This window comes from Nelumbo nucifera, chromosome 3, assembly GCF_055504915.1.
Source record: "Nelumbo nucifera cultivar China Antique chromosome 3, China Antique-T2T, whole genome shotgun sequence".
Lineage (NCBI taxonomy): Eukaryota > Viridiplantae > Streptophyta > Magnoliopsida > Proteales > Nelumbonaceae > Nelumbo > Nelumbo nucifera.
In genome coordinates, this window is record NC_142651.1 from 95,265,836 (window position 1) to 95,281,742 (window position 15,907).

The 15,907-nt window shown below is 41.7% G+C and overlaps 1 protein-coding gene across 2 annotated transcripts; it reads left to right on the top strand.

Moving 5' to 3' along the window:
• The first annotated feature begins 13,688 nt into the window (after window positions 1–13,688).
• LOC104589729 (uncharacterized) lies at window positions 13,689–14,733 on the top strand. Of its 2 annotated transcripts, none has more exons than XM_010248140.3 (3): window positions 13,689–14,060; window positions 14,184–14,285; window positions 14,382–14,733. In XM_010248140.3, the coding sequence occupies exons 1-3, from the start codon at window positions 13,815–13,817 to the stop codon at window positions 14,466–14,468; spliced, it is 435 nt and encodes a 144-aa protein (XP_010246442.1). In that variant the 5' UTR covers window positions 13,689–13,814; the 3' UTR covers window positions 14,469–14,733. The 2 variants fall into 2 exon arrangements, with proteins under 2 accessions (XP_010246442.1, XP_010246443.1); XM_010248141.3 differs by having other exon boundaries at window positions 13,694–14,060; window positions 14,187–14,285.
• Window positions 14,734–15,907: the final 1,174 nt, after the last annotated feature.

Sequence of the window (15,907 nt, forward strand, 5' to 3'; positions counted from 1 at the left end):
AAGATACCCCCGTTAGATAAGTATGACGGGTCGTTTGACCCCAATGATCATGTGGATTCTTTCCAGTCTCAGATGCACCTAGCCGGGGCTGACGAATCCTGCATGTGTGTGGCATTCTCCACTACGTTCAGGAGGGTAGTCCGAACCTGGTATCTGAACCTTGTGCCGGGATCCATCAAAATCTGGTCCCAATTTTCCGACCTGTTTACTATGCATTTCATTGCCAGCAAGAAATGCCCGAGGTCGCAAGAAAGCCTTTTGAACGTGCTCCAAAGTGAAGGAGAATTAATCAGAAGCTACATAAAGCGCTTCAACGATACTTTCCTGTAGATACCGGACGTCGATCCAACAGTGCAACTCACTGCGGAAAAGAAAGGAATCACCCATAAAGAGTTCAAGTGGCAGGTAATAGCTAACAAACCAAAAGATCTCATCGAGTTCCTTAAGTTGGCATATCAGTTCATCGGTACCGAGGAGGAGATCAACCAAAAGATTGACAATCCACCGCCGGAAAAGAGGAAGAGAGAGAATGAAGGGACGAGCAATGGTGGGCAGAAAAGAAATAAGAGCAAGTCCCTGAATAGGGGAAGAAGCAAGTCAAGAAGTCGGTCCCCTTCGTGCGGGCACAAGCCAAGTCGGCATTCCAGGACCTTGCCCGTGGAGAGAACAAACTATACGCCTTTGAATGATAAGCGAAGAGAGATCTTAATGGCTATTAATGATTCCTCCTTCATCAAATGGCCTCACAGGTTAAGGGGAGACCCGGCAACAAGAAACCCGAATGTCTACTGTCATTTCCATCGAGATCATGGACACAGCATGGAGAATTGCAGGAATCTCCATGACGAGATCAAGGAACTTATCTGCCATGGGTACCTGAAGAATTACATATTGTGAGAAGAGAGGGGGCAAGCAAACCGACAGGCAGATCGACAGGGGGACCAAAGGAGGAATGACCCCGAGACCAGCAAGCAAAATGAGCAACCACCTTGACAGCTGCCAGAGGAAAGGCCACTCCGTGGGGTGATCAATATGATCACCGACGGATCCATCATTGCCGGATGTACATCAGCAGCTGGGAGGACCTTAGTCCGCGAATTGGAGAACGAAGGCGAAAATCCACCAAAGCAACCTCGGCTCGAGGAACTGAATTACTTCACAGAGGACAATGCGTGTGGGATCCAATACCCGCACGATGATGCTTTAGTAGTGAAGCTAAGGATAAACGACTTCGTGGTGAACTGCATCTTAATAAACTCAGGCATCTCAGCAGACATACTCTTCAAGGAGACCTTTGATAAATTACAGTTACAGCAGAGCGACCTGAAACCAGTAGATACACCTTTGATAGTGTTCAACAGCGAGGAGGTCAGACCTCTTGGTCGAATAGCAATACACGTGGAAGCCGGCACATGGCCAAACATTGTGCGACTTGAGCACACATTCTTGGTAGTCACGACTCCCTCCCCCTACAACGCGATAGTAGGTCGGTCTATCACGCACGTTTTACGTGCGATAGTGTCCACTTACTACTTAGCGATGAAATTCCCAACTGGCTACAGGGTGAGAGTCGTGTGAGATGACCAGCTCGAATCCCGCAAGTGCTACGTGCCTGCTTTAAAAGGAAAAGCAAAATTGGTAGAGGACATCGAACTCGAGCAACCGGCAGAGTATATCGACGAGCAAGCTGCCCCGAAAGAGGAAACGGTCCACATACCAGTCTCTGCCATCGAACCAGCCAAAACTCTTCAGATCGGTGCCTCGATCAACGAACCACTTCAAACCCAGCTAGTAAGTTTCTTACTTGAAAATTTAGATATTTTTGTTTGGTCTACGGTAGAGATGCCCGAGATTGATTAAAAAATTATAACTCACAAACTTAATACCGACCCTTTAGTCAAGCCAGCAAGACAAAAGAAATGCAACCTCGCCCCAGAACGTTGGAGGGTAGTCGATGAGGAGGTCGGGAAGCTCCTCGCGGCAGACTTCATCAGGGAAGTCCATTACCTGAGCTGGGTGGCCAACCCGGTTCTGGTGAAGAAGGCCAATGGCAAGTGGCGCATATGCGTCGACTACACCAACCTGAACAGAGCCTGCCTAAAAGACTGCTTTCCGCTACCCAAGATCAATCGCCTAGTGGACGTGACCTCAGGGCATGAGTTGCTGAGTTTTCTGGACGCCTATTCCTGTTACAACCAAATTAGGATGAATCCCGCTAACGAAGACAAGACCGCTTTCATAACTGAGCTCGGGTTATATTGTTACAAGGTCATGCCCTTTAGATTGAAAAATGATGGGGCAACATTCCAGCGCCTTGTAAACAAAGTTTTTGAGTCGTTGATCGGCAATAAAGTAGAATGTTATGTTGATGACATGGTCGTGAAGACCCAGTTTTCAAATTCTTTGTTGAATGATTTAAATGATGTTTTTCAATTTTTAAGAAGATATAACATGAAATTAAATCTGAATAAATGCGTCTTCGGAGTCACTTCGAGTAAATTCCTAGGCTATATAGTCAACCGACATGGCGTCGAGGCCAACCCAGAAAAAATAAAGGCAATCCTATATATGAGACCACCCCAGAAAATAAAAGAAGTTTAGAGGCTGACAGGCTGGATATCCGCCCTAAGCCGCTTCATGTCTAAATCGGTGGACCGGTGCCTACCCTTTTTTAAAGCTATAAAAAAGAGCAAGAACTTCGAATGGACTGAAGAGTGTCAGCTTGCTTTTGATGAGCAGAAAAGGTACTTAAGTACCGCTCCAGTTTTAACTCGGCCTGAAGAAGGGGACGTGTTAAAACTATACCTCTCTACGAGCGACGAAGTGGTTAGTTCGGTACTGATCAAAGAAGTAGATCGGATTCAATGACCCATCTACTATGTTAGTAAAGTTTTATAGGATGTAGAGACTAGGTATCCAGAGATCGAGAAACTAGCATATGCGCTGGTCATAGCAGCCCAGAAACTTCAACCATACTTCTAGGCCCACACTATCGTTGTTCTCACCAACAAACCCCTGAGGCAGATTCTGCTCAAGCCCGAGGTGTCTAGAAGATTAACAAAGTGGTCCATCGAGCTGAGCGAATATGATCCGGTATGAGTCACGACCAACAGTCAAAGCCTAGGTCTTGGCGGACTTCGTAGCAGAGTGTACGTTTAGCGTAAAGACCCTCGAGTTGACCGAGCTCACAACGGGAGCATCAACCAGTATGGCACTAGCCCCAGTTAGAGTGGTACCGACCTGGCACGAGGAGCCCTGGATCCTATACGTCGACGGCTCGTCCAACCAGCATGGAAGCGGTGCAGGACTGATATTGTATGGCCCAAGCGAGGTGAAGCTGGAGTATGCTCTCCAGTTCGGATTTAAGGCATCGAACAATGAGGTAAAATACGAAGCGTTGATTGCCGAGCTAACCTTAGCAAGGGAAATGAAAGCAAAGCACCTTATCGTATGTAGTGACTCACAACTAGTGGTCAACCAAGTCACTGGCGAGTACAAAGCCCGTGACTCAATTATGGCAGCTTACTTGACCAAAGTTAGAGAGATCCTGCATAGCTTCATCTCCTACTTTGTCAAGCGAATTCTGAGGTCCGAGAATGCTAAGGCCGATGCCTTGTCACGTCTAGCGAGCACGAGCAACAACACTATGCGAACTGTGTACATAGAGGACTTACCTTGGCCCAACATTCTCGGGGGGACAGAAGAGGTCGCTCCCTTGTCGCAAGCGGAATCGAGCTGGATTGACCCACTCGCTGGTTATCTGCTCCACGGGACCCTACCTGCAGAACGGAATGCGGCTCAAAGGGTAGAGCATCAGTCAGCCAAGTACGTCCTCATAGACAGACAAGTGTACAGAAGATCCTTCACACTCTCTTATCTACACTGCCTGCGATCCTCAGAAGCTGAGCATGTACTTCGCAACACCCATGAAGGCTTGTGCGGTGGACACTTGGGGGGTAGAGCCCTCGCACAGAAAGTGTTAAGGCAAGGCTATTATTGGCCCACAATGAAGGCAGATGCACTCGAGATCGTCAAAAAGTGTGACAAATGTCAGAGGCATGCCAACATCCACCATCAACCTATTGCTAATTTGAAATACCTCACCAGCCCGTGGCCCTTTGCGCAATGGGGAATCAACATCATTGGTCCTTTCCCGCTAGCAACAAGGCAGAGGAGGTTTTTGGTTGTACCAGTAGATTATTTTACGAAGTGGGGGGAAGCTGAACCCTTGGTAACAATCACAACCCGTAACATACAAAATTTCTTCTGGAAAAGCATAGTATACCTCTTCGGACTACCCCAGGTGCTGATATCAAACAATGGGAAGCAGTTTGAAGATGTTAAGTTTCAAAACTAGTGTGTCGAGATGAGGATTCAGCAAAACTTTACCTCGGTGGCACACCCCCAAGCAAACGGACAAGCATAAGTAACTAACAGGGCGATACTTCGCGGATTGAAAGCTCACTTAGCTCGAGCAAAGGGGTTGTGGGTGGACGAACTTCCCATTGTCCTTTGGGCCTACCGAACTACTATCAAGACCGCGACGGGTGAGACCCCCTTCAACCTCACGTATGGCACAGAGGCGGTGATCCTGGCAAAGATCGAGGTACCCACATTGCGGTTTGAGGCTTATGATGAAGAAACAAATGATGACCAGCTCCGTACCAACCTGGACTTGGTAAAGGAGGTGCGAGACCTGGCTTACATTCAGACCGCGGCCTACCAGCAGAGAGTAGGTTGGTACTATAATGCCCGGGTCAGAAAATGACAGTTCCATGTTGGCGACCTGATTCTCCGGAAAGTTATGGTACCTAAGCCCGGGGTAGGTAAACTCGAACCAAACTGGGAAGGTCCGTACCGTGTAAGGCGGGTGTTCGGGGAAGGCACATATGAGATCAAGACTTTGGAAGGGAAGCAGCTACCTTGAGCATGGAACATCAACAACCTAAGAAGGTACTACTTATGAGCCCATGACTCCAAGGCAAAACTTGTCTAAGTCTATGAGATCACCGAACTGGTAAAAAAAAGATGACCGACTAGAGAGAGGACTGTGAGTTACTCCCAAAAGCCTAAGGGCTACGGTGCCAAGCTAATAAAAAGACCTTGTCACTACAATAAGTCCTAGTTGCCTCTTCGGCATAGGCAAATAAGTCATAGTCACCACCTCGACATAGGCGTAACGATTCCCAATCGCCTCTTCGGCTTGGGCAAATAAGTAGCCCGTGCATAGACAGGTCAGGTATATACCCTACAATGTCTATCCACCTCCGCTTACAACAACACAAGGTTATTCCTACCTGGAGTCCAGCTCGCTAGCCTGGCACTTCGGGGTAACCGACACTTAGAAAAATATTTTACTTAGAAAGATTTTTGCACACATAAGACTTTTTGAATCATTATACTTCATTAACAAAAAAGTTTCGAGTACATGGCAACTATTACTATAACCGGGCTCGAAGGCCTAGGACATACACTATATGGGGGGTCCAAGAAAAGAGGCATGTTCAAACATCAGATTTTCCAAAATCTCCTCCAGTAGTTAGGTCGGTCTCCATGTGGTCCTCCTCCACGCCATCTTGACCTGCCTCCCCTGACAGTCTCGCCTTGAGAAGTTCATCATCACTTTCTCCCTCGGAGGAGTTAGGTACCTGGTCAGCCTTCTTTGCCATTTCTGGAGTAACGGTAGACATGGAGATGGATCCGAGATCGAGCTCGGGGAACTTCTGCCGCACCAACCACCTACAGAGCTTGAAGCCCAATCGGTACGAACCAGAACCATACTTGACTTGGAGGTCGTGAAACTCAGGGGACTCTTTGAACTCCTTGGTGGTACAATCTCTCTCCTGAATCCTCGCCTCCTGAATTACGGTGTGGAAGATTTCAGTGCGCTCCTTGATCATCGCCTCAAGATTTTCATTTTCCCGGAGGAGAGCTTTCTTCTCCCCCTTGAGCTTCTTCTTTTCCTCCATTAGCACTAGAATCAGCTACTCCCGGCTCCAAGCTCCCTTTTTTGATCTAAAACTTTCACCTCGAGCTAACTCCAGTCTGTGGTAAAGCTTTCGAGCGTTCTCTTCGGCCTCCTGAGCTCACTTCAAGCGGATCTTAGATTGATAAATTAGCGAGTGGATAGCAGAGTTCACCTAAAAAAAAGGAAAGCAAGCGTAAGTATCATTGACAAAAGGATAAGAAAGTATATGAAGGGGCAGGTTACTTACCACCATACAGTAGCTAGTTGCTCTCCCTCCGAGCTGACTTGTTGGCATGTCAGCCCACTCTGTGACCTCCATAGGAAATACCGCATCTTTGCTCTTACGAGGCCCGAGCTTCGGAGTCATTATGCTCTCCTTCGCTAAGGGGGGCTGAGGCTCAACCACTGAAGTACCTTCGGGCTCACGAGGTGGGGTCTCCTCATCCTGATCCTCTTCCAGGTCAACAACCGGGGGTTAGGGGCGAACCTCCTCCCCCAGGAGCTCGGCAGAGGATGGCTCTGGCGCTCCAACCTTGGGTTTGGCAGGAACCGAAGAGGTGGCCTCCTCTCGATGGGACCTTTTCGAGGTCTTTCTCTTCTTCCCCTTCTGAACACTCTTTAAGTGGTTAGCAGCGTCAACATTCATCATAGCTTATGTAAAAGAAAAGAAAAAGAGAATTTTTTAGTCAGCTGTAAACTGAAGTAAGTGCAAAAAGAAAAAAGGAGAAGTAATGTTTGTGTCGAGGTAGAGGCCTACCAGGAGGACTCAGCCCAGCTCGTACAAGCTTCTCCTCGGCCAGGAAATCTTCCATCTCAAGGCCGAGGTCCCTCCAAGAATGGATGACCACCCTGGTCTCTTCATCCAGCCTCACCCCGGGGTCCTTAATGGCCACTCACCAGTGAGTCGGGAATGGCCATCCTCCAGGGTTCTAAACAAAAAAGTACCTTCTCTTCCAGGCCGATACCTTGTTCGGGATACCGAACAGGACCTTGAACCTGGGGCGAGGTGAGATATAGTAGCTCTGTCGGGTGTCCCCGTGCAGGCAAGAAGAATTTTTCTTAATGGAACAAATTGAGCTAAAGATGTCTAGAGTGAGAGGTTGGTTATACTCATGGAAGAGCGAGATCGTACCAACAATAGTACGGATGGATTTCAGGTGTAGCAGATCGATAGTGATGTTAAAAAACTTAATAATTTCTACGATGAAGGGGTGGAACGTGAAGCGCAGCCCAACCACGAGCTGCTCCTCGAAAACCGTGAGTTCTTAATGGTTGTGGACCCAAGGGTAATGACCCAAAGGAATGTTGAAGACAAGAGTATCGGGGAGACGGTAACGAGCTATTAAGGACAACAACTTGTCTGAGGTCAACATGGAAGGGCCGAAGTTGTCCGGATCCTGACCTCGAGTAGAAGACGAGACCCCCTCTCCAGAGGTCGGCCTCTTTACCTGAGGTTCGGGTCCCTCAAGCCGAGATGGCCCGACGTCTAAAAGGTTCAAAGAGGAGCTCTCTAGCGAAAGGCTGCCCTCACTGGCGGAAGCTGAGGACCGTACCTCGGCACCCCCGGGCTCGCTAGAATCACTAAGTAACCTATCTATGCTAACACTAGACATATTGGACAGGAAAAGGAAAAGGGAACAACCAGTGAAAGAAGACGAACTCACCAAAAAAGGCGCTAACGACCTCAGACACAAGGGGAGAGAATGGCGAGCTGAAGCACTCTGACGCGATCTCAAGAAAGCTTAGTTACACGATTTATGGTGAGGATAATGGGCCCTATTTATAATCCACCCCATCCGGGAATCAATGGTTGAGATCTGTGCGATCCGATGGCTCCCATGAAAACTGGTTGCACGCTACTCGAGGATGAAATCAGTTGAGCGCGCCCTTTGGCGCCCATGGAATTTATAAATAGTGTGACGTTCACGCGTGACTGAGATGCGATCTGGGTCATTTCATGGTTGAGCCAGATGATTGAACAGGTCCGACCAACGGTCTGCCCTCCAAGTTGCCTAGACTTCGTGCCAAATCCACCTAGACTCGTCATGAACTCCCTGCACCGGGTCAAGACCCGTGGCACAAGGAGTGGGGGGCAATTGATGAAGGGTGATTTGGCACGACCTAGTAAGAAGGGGCCACATGGACGTGATCTGCTCGAGGGGTGACAACTCAATCAAAGGAACCCAGTCCTCAACAATCGGAGCTCGGGTATTCAGTCACCTTGTCCCAAAAACCACCTCGGCGTAGAGACACCTGAACACCCAATCCAGTTCGGGACTAAGGAACCGAAGTACCAGTTTGGAGCTAAAGAGCCGGAACGCCACATAATCGACTCCAAAGGCCTCCCCAACGGACCCTGAATTTCTTAGGATCACGACGAGACTCATCCTAGCTCCACCTAAATCGGAGGAAAACGATAAACCTTATTAACTGACACATTGCTCTCCTTCAAAAACGGAACAGATCTTATCCGCACAGTTCGGAGATCCCGGAGCTTTTTCATAAGGTCCGCGACTACTCCACTATATAAGGACATCAAACCCCAAGGCAAAGGTACGGGTGATTATTTACTTACTAGCACTCAATCTCAAGTATTCAGCTCGCATCCACAGTATAGAACTGACTTAAGCATCGGAGCGACCTCGCCGGGTTAGTCACCCCGAGTTCTCTCATCTATTATTTTGCAGCTTGGTCCAGCTTGCCATGCAACTGGAGTTTGGATCATCTTCCAACTAGGAGTATCTAGATCGCGCTCCATCAAGTACCAAATGCCCAATATGAAATAAGTGCTTATTTATTTTTTTTTAAATAAGCATTTAAAAAGGTTAGGTGTCAAATGAAAATAAGCACTTGTTTTTAAGCACTTATTTTTAACATAAGCACTTATTTTAATTACTCATTCATTAATCCTTATTTTTGGTATATGGAGTGCAAAACTACGGCTGGATAGGATGTAGCAAAATCTGAATCAAATCAAATTATTGAAATTTTGTGTCTGAATCCAATTTAAAATTTGATCGGATTTGAAGACTTGGAGTTGAATCTGAATTCTAATAGATTATCGGATTCATATTTAATTTGACTTCGCTTATTTTTAAAATACAAAAAATTAAAAGTTAATTACTTTTCAACTTTTATATATAGTAAATTAATGTAAATATAATATATTGAATTTATTATATATAGATTCATATATAATATAATATACAAAATTAACTTTTTTGGTTTTAAATATAATTATATAAAATTTATATATTGAAATCAATAAATATTATAATACATCGTATTCGGATTTTAATTGGATCGAATGGAGTCAAATCCAAATCCAATCCGATTACATAAGCACATCATCCGAATCTGAGATAATCAAATGGGATGTCAAATCAGGCCATAGATTTTTCGGTATCATTGACAAGCCTATGTAAAACCTTGATTTTTGTATTATTTCATATGTATTTACACTACATGTTTATATTTGTACTCTTTCCAAACTAAGCCTAAGAGGCAGATCATTAAGCAGTTCAGTTCAGCTAAGACAACCATTATCAAATGAACTTTTTGTTAAATTCATATCTCAAAATTTTTTACAGAATTCAATCTAGAAAAATTATTGTCACAAGCGGAAAGAACAACATTAAATAAATCAATGGCACAAGCAATTCCAGGTTATACACTTCTGCCGAAAATAAGAAAAAAAAAAGATTACTAATGGAGTAGTTACAAAGAAACTTTTGGTGGGGAGATGATGAGAATGCACTAAGAAGATTCACACAACAAATATCTATTGCAAAGTGAAGCAAATGGAGGACTTGAAATGAACAAGGCTTGTTTGGCAAGTAGATATGGAGATTATTAAAGGAACATGAGGCTTTTTCAGTTCAAGTAGTGAAATCTAGATATATGAGAAGGATATTTAAGTGTAAGAAAAAAAAATGATTCCCATTGGTGGAAACAAATGTTACAATTAAGGGTCTGTTCGTTTTTTGGTAAGTTATTTATTTGGGTAAATGCAATTACCTGGATAAGTTTTTTGTAGGAAACACTTATCCAGGTAAATGCAATTACCCATGTTCTTTTATTTCTTAGGTAAATAGGGTAATGACCATTTTAGCCATAAAAATTCATTATTAAAAGGGGCATTTTTGTCCCATTTAAGTGTTAGCAACTTTCCCCTTAACTGGAAAAATTATTTACCCACCTAGGAGATGAGCATCACTTACCCGGGTAAGTGATACCCATGAAAATAAACTTTCCCTGGTCCCCACATAAATCTAAAAATGAACATGGGATTCTTGGTCAATGGGAACCAAAATCCCATTGACCAACTTTCCCTCCCTCCCAAAATCCGAAAAAAGAACACCCCCTAAGTGTAGAACTAAAACAACATTTCTGTTAGTAAGTTGGAGATGGGAACCAAAATCCCATTGACCAACTTTCCCTCCCTCCCAAAATCCGAAAAAAGAACACCCCCTAAGTGTAGAACTAAAACAACATTTCTGTTAGTAAGTTGGAGATGGGGAGTCAATCCATTTGTGTTTGGGGATCCTTGGATGCATACTGCATGGTCTAGAACATTTGTTAGAGGGGGAAAGAGAAAGGAAAGGATTGTAGTAGCCATGGTTCAAAGTATCAATACAATACACCCCGTATTGGGTGTATCATATTGTATCATGGGGTTTTCGATACATCTATTTAAAGGTGTTTTCAAGAAACCATTTCTTTTATTTATTAAATAATACAAAAACATCTATAAAATTGAAATTTTGAAAAAAAAACTAAAAAAATAAAATGTACATTGTTTAAAGTATCAATACACCCTTGCGGGTATATCAACAGTTTAAACCATGGTAGTAGCATGAAAGTGAAGGATTTTTTTAAGAGGAAAATGGAGAGTGGGATGTACAAAGATTAAAAGAGGTCATAACAGATGAAGAATTTTTCCACATTTTACAAATTACACCATTGGGGAAGCATCATAGTGATCAAATATTATGGAAAAAGTCCAATTCAGGTGACCACATACTATATCAAATCTGCTTATCAAGTTTTATTACGAAGACATCTCTTTGCATCAATGAACAAGCTAGGATGGTGGAAAGTATGGAAATCAAAATTTCTATTCTGGGTGTCCAACTTTTCTTTCAGAATATATATTATAGAATGGGGTTTTAACTAAGGAAAAAGTAAAGTTTATGTCTCAAGAAAACAGGCAAGAAACTTTAACAGCAAATCATGTTTTATTTCTATATATGTTTGTTTGGAAGATGATTTGAACATAGGAATTAAACCCCAGTATGTAGAAAAGATGGAAATCTTTCAACTAATTGATAGGTGTTAAGACACGATATTTAGAGAGCACAGGCTCCACCAAACTAGTACATAACCTATCCAAAATAATGAAATTATTGAAAATACAACGCCAATAGAAGAAATCCCACTAAGAAGATTTAAAAGAATACAAAGGTCGGTAATATTGAATGATTATGATGTTTATTTAAATGACTGTGAATAGGAATTAAATTTTGAAAATGATCTTATATCATTTGTTGAAGTTATCAACTCTAAGAAATAAAATCATTGGCTAGAATCCATGAAGGATGAATTGTAATCCATGAATAAAAATGATGTTTAGGGTATTGTTTTTCTACTTGAAAGAGTTAAGTGAATGGGTTGGAAATAAATTTTTAAAACCAAAGTACAAGACTCTAAGGGGAACATTGAGAAATATAAATCCTGATTCATTGCAAAAGGATACACTTAAAAGAAAATAATAGACTATACAAAACCCTTCTCTCCAATCATGGCCATAGTTGATTATTTTAATATGAAATTACATCAAATGGATGTCAAGACAACCTTTCTAAATGGAGACCTACATGAGGAAGTGTACATGCAACAACCAAAAGGTTTTGAAGTAGATTGTAAGAAAAGTTTAGTTTGTAAATTGAAGAAATCTATTTACGGCCTGATGTAGGCATTTTGCCACTGGTACCTAAAATTCCATAATATTCTATGTAATTATGGATTTAAGGAAAATATTGTTGACCAGTATATATACCTGATGGCTTGTGGGAGCAGTTACATCATCTTGATCTTATATGTTAATGATATCTTATTTACTAGAAACAATCTTGCAATGTTACATGAGACTAAAATGTTCTTATCAAATAATTTTGATATGAAAGATTTTCGTAAAGCCTCTTATGTTTTAAGCATTCAGATTTACTAAGATTGGTCTCATGGTGTTATAGGTTTATTTCAAAAAGTATATGTAGAAAAGGTGCTAAAAAGGTTCAACACACAAAATTGTTCTAGCATTGTTGTCCTTGTGGTAAAAGGAGACAAATTCAATTTACTTCAATGCCCTAAGAACCAGTTAGAATAGGAATAATGCGCAACATCCCCTATGGCATCAGCAATGGGAAGTTTATGTATGTGCGAGTGTGGATATGCCCAAATATAATGTGCATTGTTGGTATGTGTGGAATATACCAAAAGAATCCTAGTATGGACAATTGGAAAGTAGCGAAGAAAGTCATGTGCTGTTTACAAGGGACTAAGGATTATATTCTCACTGTCCATAGGAGAATTAGAAGTAATAGGGTATACAGATTTTGACATTATTGGATGTCAAGCTACACATGCTTCTACTTCTGCTTATATCTTCATGTTGGTATGAGGTCCTACTTCGTGGAGAAGTACAAAGCAAACTGCAAGGACTGCTTCATCTACGATGAAGGCAGAAATCGGTCATACTGGTTTGGTTTCAAAAATAGACCCACACCCCTACTCAACGGTGGCATGAGATGAATCACTCAAGCCTAGTTGATGACTAGAACTTCAATTGGCATATTGGCTAGCAAAAGAGTTCTAGAAACCAACCTAAGACTCTCCTAAGAGAGGGAGTGCATTGAGGTAGTTAAAAGTCGTTTATAGTAAACTAGCTCTTAAAATTGGAAAACAAAGGTTGATGGAACCTTCAATTTCCAAATACTTAACTACGAAGGAAATACCCTCTTGAGCGGTAGCAAAACTCTATAAGTAGAGCCACACATACCCATTTCATCCATCAAGCAAAAAAGTAACCAACTCACAAGTGAAATTCCTTTGTTTTGCTTTTATACTTTAGCCAAGGGATAACCTCTTCATTTCAATTTTTGCTCTTTGACTCATCAGAGAAAATGGTGCTGTTAGCTTTTTAGGTGTGTCTTTTCGCACGAGCTGTCAGCTTTTTCAGAAGCCTAATAGCTCTCATTTTTGTCTTTTCCCATTTGGTTGGAAAAAAATTTAACCACCAAAAGCCATAACCCCAAAAATATCTAATTGCCAAATGGAGCCTCACTTTTTTTTTTAATTCATCTTCCCACGAAAAAATATACAAACAAATGCACCTTAACCGAACTATCTTTAAACTATTAAGATCTTAATACAAAAACTCACTATCATCTTTTAATGGTTAAATTCTGCCAAAAAGATCGAAAAATACTTGCCGGCCCCTAATCGCTTAAGGTCAATTTATTAATTTCAAATAACGATCCTTAAAATGCTGATAATGTATTTAGAATAGAAATCAACATTAAAGGCTAACGGCGATCATATTCATGGGCCGGACACCCAGGCCTTTCGGACCTACTCTTTTATGCATTCATGGATGGCGGGCTCACGTGACGTCTATGACTACGAATCTACGATCCGACAAGAAGATAGCCCTCTCACGTGATATGTGCCTAGACTGTAGTGTCCGGTAATCGAAGAAAGGAAAAAATCGAGTTTGCTCGATATCACCGAGTAGATTCTTCTCTAGAATCCAACTCGCAACTCCGAAGACTGCAGAGCTACTGATACGATGCCGACCGGAGGCCACGGCGACCCTCGTGGAAAGAAAAACAGCGACAAAGACAACACCGTCGCCAAGGCTGCTGGATTCGTGGTGTTCTCTGGTATCGCCATTAGTATTCTCAAAACCCTCAACCCTTTCAACAACAACAACATCAGCAGCAGCTGCATCAGTAGCAGTAGCAGTAGCAAATCGTGCGAGCCAACTCCGCCATTTCTAGAATCCAAGTGTCCCCCTCCTCCAGAACCCATCAAGGTTGGTAAATTTACAGAAAACAGGAGATATAGCTCTATTGCTGTTATTTTGCTCATCTCCTCATTATAAATGACCTTTATGTGTTTGTTTGTTTGTTTTTTCTTCATTTCTGTTTCCTGGAAGAAGCCGGTGAGATCCCAGGAGCAAGAGTTGCCATGGTCGTCGTGTCAAACCATAGAGATTGCGAGGGGAGATACTCTTTGGGGCCTCTCTCGGAAATATGGGGTACACCCTTTTGTCCAGTCCAGATTTCTTTTATGGCATTTCGTTTTTATTTCGGGATCTAAAACTGTAGTTTTTCTTTTGTTCTTCTGTTATTAGGTATCGATTGATGCGATCAAGGAAGCTAATGGGTTCACAAGGGACACTATTTATGCTGGGGAGAAGCTCGTTATTCCTGATCCTTGATGTTTTTTTTCTCTGCTTCTTGTTTGCGGTTGTTCTTCTCTGTGTTAGATTTCAAGTTTAGGGGTTTCTTTTGACTCTGGATTGGAGCGTAAGAACCGAGAGGATGAACAATGAATGTAACTAAGAGAGGAACATAGAAGAGTAAAGAGATTGTTTTTGGAACCCTAAATGGCTGCCAGGGGCTCTGCAATGTTTCTTTGCTCATTTGCTGTTTCACACCACTAATTGCCATGTTACTACTATCTTTCTAATTTTCTCTCGTCAATCTTATTATTCATTGACTGTATTTTACTGTAACGGTTCGGATTTCCGAGTTCGGGATCAAGATCAAGTGTGCGGTTTGAGCCCCATTTCCATGTGGACCTGGGCCAATTCTGGGTCATTTGAACAAAGAAAGCGCCAAAAGCCACTTGTCAGTTGTGGCCTTGAAGCATATGACAGGTGGCAAAATTTGTGGGGCCTAACGCACTTTACCTGTCATTCGTCTCCAGACCAGAAATTCGATTTCAGCATTAGCCTTTGGAGAAGTGGAGCAATTTGGTGGAGAAACGCTAGTAAACCACTGAGTGCGTCTGTTTGCATTGCTCTACAGACATGGTGGAACTGGAACCGGAACCCATGAAAAGACAAAGCAATTGGACCTGTAATTTCATGGTCCCATCTTGTCTTTTCCGTGGAGAGATTATTTTATAATTTTTAATTTTTTAAATAATTAATAATTATTTATATTTTATATATTATTTTTAATATTTTTTATAATATAAAAATAATTTATTTTAGTCAGGTTTTTTCATCAAACTGATAAAATTAATTAATTCGACTCGAATGGATTGGTTTTCTAATATTTTCAATTGGTTTTGGATTAGTTTTGCTTTGGCTATTTTTGTACACTAACCAAAATCAAATTATCCAATTATAAATAAATAAATATATATATTATTATATTATAAATATAATTTTTTAATATGAGAAAGTAAATTCCCATATTTCTTAGCATAAAATATTTTACAACATAAACTTAATTTTAAAATTTATTATTTAATAATGTCATTGTAATTTTTTTAATTTAAATTTGATTTTTTTAAGTTTAAATATTTTGAACCAACCAAACAAACCAAAAATTGATCCAAATTGATACAACCTTAGTTGGCCAATTTTCACTAATGGTTAGTCGGTTTCAAGTGACCAACTCCCAAATTTGACCAGGTCGATCTGGTTTGCCAAACAACCTACAACCAAACCGAACCAACATGTTAACACTTCTAATTTCAGCTAAATTAATAGTCTAATCTCTAATAAATAACAATAGTTTAATCTCCAATAATTATTGAAATTTTATAGCGAAAATACACAATTATTGGAAATATATTGATAATGAAAATACAATAAATAACTAACAAAAAACAACAATTACAAAATACAACTAATACTAAAAATAT

Excerpts from the sequence above, each read along its gene's own strand:
- LOC104589729 (XM_010248140.3), top strand. The coding sequence starts at position 13,815 with ATGCCGACCGGAGGCCACGGCGACCCTCGTGGAAAGAAAAACAGCGAC. Across the intron at positions 14,061-14,183 it reads CTCCTCCAGAACCCATCAAG|AAGCCGGTGAGATCCCAGGA; the intron begins GTTGGTAAATTT and ends GTTTCCTGGAAG. Across the intron at positions 14,286-14,381 it reads GCCTCTCTCGGAAATATGGG|GTATCGATTGATGCGATCAA; the intron begins GTACACCCTTTT and ends TTCTGTTATTAG.